At 36.2% G+C, this 5,437-nt stretch overlaps 1 protein-coding gene across 1 annotated transcript; it reads left to right on the forward strand.

Moving 5' to 3' along the window:
- Positions 1–742: 742 nt before the first annotated feature.
- FABP6 (fatty acid binding protein 6) lies at positions 743–5,092 on the forward strand (the record flags this gene model as incomplete). Its single annotated transcript, XM_084295617.1, has 4 exons — positions 743–809; positions 1,712–1,887; positions 4,120–4,209; positions 4,968–5,092. The coding sequence occupies 4 exons, from the start codon at positions 743–745 to the stop codon at positions 5,019–5,021; spliced, it is 387 nt and encodes a 128-aa protein (XP_084151743.1). The 3' UTR covers positions 5,022–5,092.
- Between the last annotated feature and the right edge of the window lie 345 nt (positions 5,093–5,437).

The following is a 5,437-nucleotide window of genomic DNA, read 5'->3' on the forward strand; positions in this document are numbered from 1 at the left end:
TACATGTATATACTTCTGAAATGTTTGTACTTTATGCAAACATTCGCTAAGCAATTTGAAGCACGATTTGTCTCCTGATATCTCCTGATGTCTGATATAAGATATGGGAACATGGTGCCATGAGTGTTTCTAATGTACTTTACATCCAAGTAGTGTAAAAAATTTCATAATTCTTGTCTTCATATGGGGATAAGGAAGGATGTGCAGGTGCAGTAATTTACCCAGAATCTTGGCATTGCCCAGGTCCCAGCAGAATAACTTAGGAATCTGGGCAGCCTGTTTCCTATTTTCACATATTAACTAATATAGGATATGCTTCCAATAAAGCGAGGTTGTGATTGAAGGATGCTGCTTTGAAGATGTTTTCTCCCTGTTTCATCATAAAATATTTTACCATTATTCCATCACCTTTGTAAAATTAGTGGGATCTTTAAGGGAAATATATATCACTTTCTTCAAATATGCAAAAAAGAAAACCCAGCTTTTGCCCTTCATTTCTGCTGATCTTCAGATTACTGTCAAGGATCTTTAATTGAATTATGGCCCTTTTCAGATAGGTCAACGACATCCATGTTAGTGACTCACATAGATCATAAAAGTATAGTTCCTAGGGGCGTGAGTACAGGTGGGCTGAACAGCTTGGGTTGGCTTATAAAAATGAGGGCCTCAGGCCATCTGCACTTACCAATTCTTCTTTGTTTCAGTGGCTATCCTGCACTACCAGCCACATCTCCAGGGCAACATGGCATTCACGGGCAAATACGAATTTGAAAGCGATGAGAACTACGATGACTTTGTGAAGGCGATTGGTAAGTATGTCTCAGTGTGTAAGTCTTGAAGATTATAAATTAGTTAGAAATACTTTTTTAAAAGGGCTTTTTCTTGAAATATCAAGAGATCAACAGGAAATACCAGTCTTGGTAGGAGTGTTCAGCACTTCAGCAAGAAGATTCAGTTTTCATTCTTATAAGAAGCACTATTAGCCACAGGAAATAGTCCCATTGTACAGAAGCAGTTATTCCTTTTCTGTGGCAGCAGAATGAAGGGAAGAGATGTTTGCAGCATAATAATCATGAAGATCACCTTTTCTGTTCTAAGTATTCATTGGTGGAAACAAAGTTTTAAGTATGAAAGTACTTGTCAAAATCTTTTACAGTAATAGGTTTCTGTGAACCCTTTCAGAAGACTGTGTAAGCCCATTTCAGAGATAGATCGTGGTGTTCCTAAGAGATTTTACAGGGGTAATCTGTGTGCAAAAGTTCAATGCTTGTGTTCATTTATTTACAAAGTAAATATACTTTACTAAATACGATAGTAAATAGAAATGCCCAGTTGTATAGCAGAGGCAGAAGTTCATAGACATGAAATTCCATGTATCTGCACATGTAGCCCAAGTAGAAAGAAAGATGTGAACATATTTATATCACGCAGATATATGTTTACTGTGTATCTTTTCTAAGGGAAAAGAAAGCCAGACTAAAACCTATTCTTTTAGCACATGCATTGATGTCCCTGTACCTTCCTTTATGTAAATAATTTAAACTCAGCTTTGATACTGCTGTAAAACGAACAGCAACAACAACAACAAAATAAAAACACAAATCAGATGTTCAAACATCAATGTCTGACAACAAACACGCTATGAGCATGCTTCAATTCCAATACAGATAGGATATTTTATTTGATAAACTGTATTTTTCTATTTCTTAAGGTCTTCCCAGTGAGAAGGTTGAGATGGGAAGGAATTGTAAAATAGTCACTGAGGTGGTACAGAATGGAAATGACTTCACCTGGACACAGCATTTCCCAGGAGGTCGCACCACAACTAATACATTCACTATTGGCAAGGAAGCAGACATGGAGACAATGGGTGGTAAAAAGTTCAAGGTAAATTAATTTCTTTTGAGTTCTATGCTGTCCCAGTTGCTTTTTGTTTTGTTTTGTTTTGAATGTAGGGTGAAAATCAAATCTGTCCCAAGGATGCATATTTTTTCCCCATTTCTTGATGACCCTAGTAAAATATCTAAAGCTGATTTTAATGAGCACTAGAGCTTCAACACTGTATTTACTAGTAAAGACCAAGGGCAGAGTGATGAGCATCCTACTGGTGTTGTAGCTGAAGCAATCACAATGTTAATTAAAATTCTAACAAGCTGGTTGACAGCTGTCTTTGTTGTCCAGCACCATGCAGCAACTGGAGCACACTCTATGAGGAGTGCTGTGATCTTAGCTCTGCCTGTGCCTGACAGCAGTGCTTCCCTTTTAAAGTCACCTGTGTTGAGCCTTAAACAAAGGACTGCATAAAGTGAAGGGGAAAAAAACACCTCTCTATTCTCCGTACTATTGGAAGTACAGAGCAACTTGCAACATGAACAGTCTTTAGTGATAAGGGAGACTGTGCAACCTTGAGCTGATCCTATCATGGACAAAAAAAAATCTTGATACAGAACCTGCTGTAAAACAGTTCTTTTATTGCCTTATTCACACCTCTTCTGTTAGAAGGGATAGTTTGGGACAACTAAACTCAGCAGTTGTGAGGTGTCCGGAACCATACAACAGATTACTGGATAAATGCTTTGTATTGAAGAGACATGAAAACCAGCAATTTTTTTCAGGGACCTGTGACAAAATGAGAACAGTAATAGTATTGCATGATTTCCAGAATGCTATATCAGTCATACCTTTCTGATTCTGAGAGAAAAAAAAAATAAATGTCATTGCCTTTGAGAAACCTTTATGAGGTGTATGGAAGAAAACATAATTCTATTTGGTCAATTTATTGCAAACTTCACAATTTTGAAATATTATAAATTCTGTCTTCTTCTTGAGCACTTTGGCATCCCAAATTCTATTAAGTAGCCAAAGATGAATGCAGGGTAAACGACTCAGCAGAGAAACCACTGCCTTTCAGCACAGAGTCACTAACCAACATATAAATTAGTAAGGCTTTCCTTGTATCTGGTAAAACACAATTATTTAAAAAAAAAAAAGTCCCCTCTTCACTTTGCACATTACTTTTTTGCTTTCTAAATATGACTGGCTGATCTGTATTACTAAAAGCACAGGAAAGGCTGACTAGTTATAGAGGCAAGACTAATTTTCTGATGGAACTGCATAGCTAGTTCTGCACAGCTAGTTTTGGTAGTCAGATGAAATGTTGGAGCATTTGTAATCTTCATATTAACATCCTGGCATGCTCCTCCCATACAGAAGTAGCTCTTAGAATAGAGTAGTTCACTTGGAAGGGACCTTCAAAGATTATCAAGTGCAACTGCCTCAGCACTTCAGGGCTAACCAAAAGTTAAAGCATCAAGGGCATTGTCTAAATACATCTTGACCATGGACAGGCATGGGGCATCAACCACCTTGCTAGGAAGCTTGTTTCAGTGTTTGACCACCCTCATGGTAAATAATTTATTCCTAATGTCCAGTCCAAACTTATCCTGTCACAACTTTTGTGCCATTCCCTTGTGTTCTGCCATCAGTTACCAGGGAGAAGAGACCAGCACATCCTTCTCCATTTCCCTTCCTCAGGAACTTGCTGAAAGTATAGCAACTGACACGTTATAGTATAAAGGTGTGACTGCAGACTGTACAGTCATCTTCATCTATACTTAAATGATATAGGTGAACTCTAGTGTAGTTAAAGGCATGAAACTCAGGATCCAGGGTGAAGATTAACATCACTAGCCCACAGTGACTTTTGTGCTGCTTGCAGGCAGGTTATCAGTATATGAAAACACTACTTTAAAAATAACTCATACAATTTCACTTTTTACTGACAAAACAGAAGAACCACGTAAAATGTTGACTGAGAACACAGTCTGCAGTAAGACTATCTTTAGAGCTATGAGTGAACATTATTTATGATTTATTGTGTAAATATGGAACTTGAATGTATTGTTACTTGAATATTTTTCTATTTAATAAATTATGGATGCTTATATTTAGGAACTAAAGCACAAGGATTTAGTCTTTATCATCAAGCTGTTTATATAATAGACAAGTTTTACTTTTATTAAAGGAAAAACTTTAACCATCAGGTGCACAGATGCTTACAGTGTCTGATAAAATAAATGACAATAGGCCCAGAGAATATTAAACTTCTCTCTATTACAGGCAACTGTTAAAATGGAAGGGGGAAAAGTAGTAGCTGATTTTCCCAACTATCATCACACTGCAGAGATTGCTGGAGGAAAACTAGTGGAGGTGAGTTCTCAACTTTATTTTGTTTAAAAAAAAAAAAAATATCTAGATAAGATCTACAGCATCAAAATTTTGAGTTCAGAAAAAAAAAATTAGAAGAAATACAGCAAAGCTGTTAATGAACTTTCCCTTTCAGTCTAGATCATCTAAAGTTTTACGCAGGTTTAATTGAAAATTAGATGAACAAAAATTACATATTTTTAATAAACTTGTAATATGTTTTGTTTCCTAGACACAGTGTTCCAGCTGTAAAAGATTGGAGTGTTGAACTTGAGCTATTCCTGAGTTACTGTGTCTTTGACCATATTTATTTAGTAAAACTTGTAAAAGATAGACTTTTTGAGAATCAGAAATCATAATGCTCGATAACTCTTCCAGAATTGTGACTTGTATTTGTGTCAACTACATATGCCTGAGTACGTTTTCAGTAGCTGCTATCCACAAGTAAATTACTGTCTGAGTCGGGAAAGGACTCTCACCATCCTTGAAAGAAATACTGTCAATCATTTACTGCTTTTGGAGAATAATCATCTGTCTTAAAACCCAATACTAACTTGGAGTTGGTGATTGCTAAGTCTAGCAACACAACGTGTTTCTGAGTAGATTAAACCATTCAGCTTATTTTTCAGATATGTTCTACTAAAGGGTACATGTGCTTCAGTAAAGGATGGGTTCTGTGAGCCAGCTAACAGGGATTTTCATTTATGACACTGAAGCTTTAACTGGTCTGTTCAACCAAATTTTTGGTTTGTTTATTCCAGCTCTCTACTGCTTCTGGTGTAACCTACAAGAGAACCAGCAAGAAGATTGCTTAAGGCATTAAAGCACATTTTCCAGTGTACTGAAAAATATACAACAATACAATTAAATAAAATACACTTCTGACCTATTTTGCTCTCTCTTTTCTTTATAAAGATGAACGATTGTTTTTCAGAGTAACATTATTCCCAATAACATTATCCCATAATTCCTGAAGATCTGAGAAATAATCCTCATAAAAAGCACAAGACACAACAAGGACTTAGTGATGCTGCTCCAGTATAAATATTTCAGGATATAATACATACTTGGCACATACTTAATAGTTCTATTCTGCTGTCTAGAAAACAGGACAGTATTTTGCCCAAGGCTTACATCATATTGTTGGTTGGAAGGCAGAAATATAGGAGATTTAAAAGAAAATTCATTGAAAGATGTGCTTTCATATTGTTCTCGGAGTTACTTCATTAAC

The sequence above is a fragment of the Netta rufina genome, assembly GCF_964035555.1.
Source record: "Netta rufina genome assembly, chromosome: 14".
Classification (NCBI taxonomy): domain Eukaryota; kingdom Metazoa; phylum Chordata; class Aves; order Anseriformes; family Anatidae; genus Netta; species Netta rufina.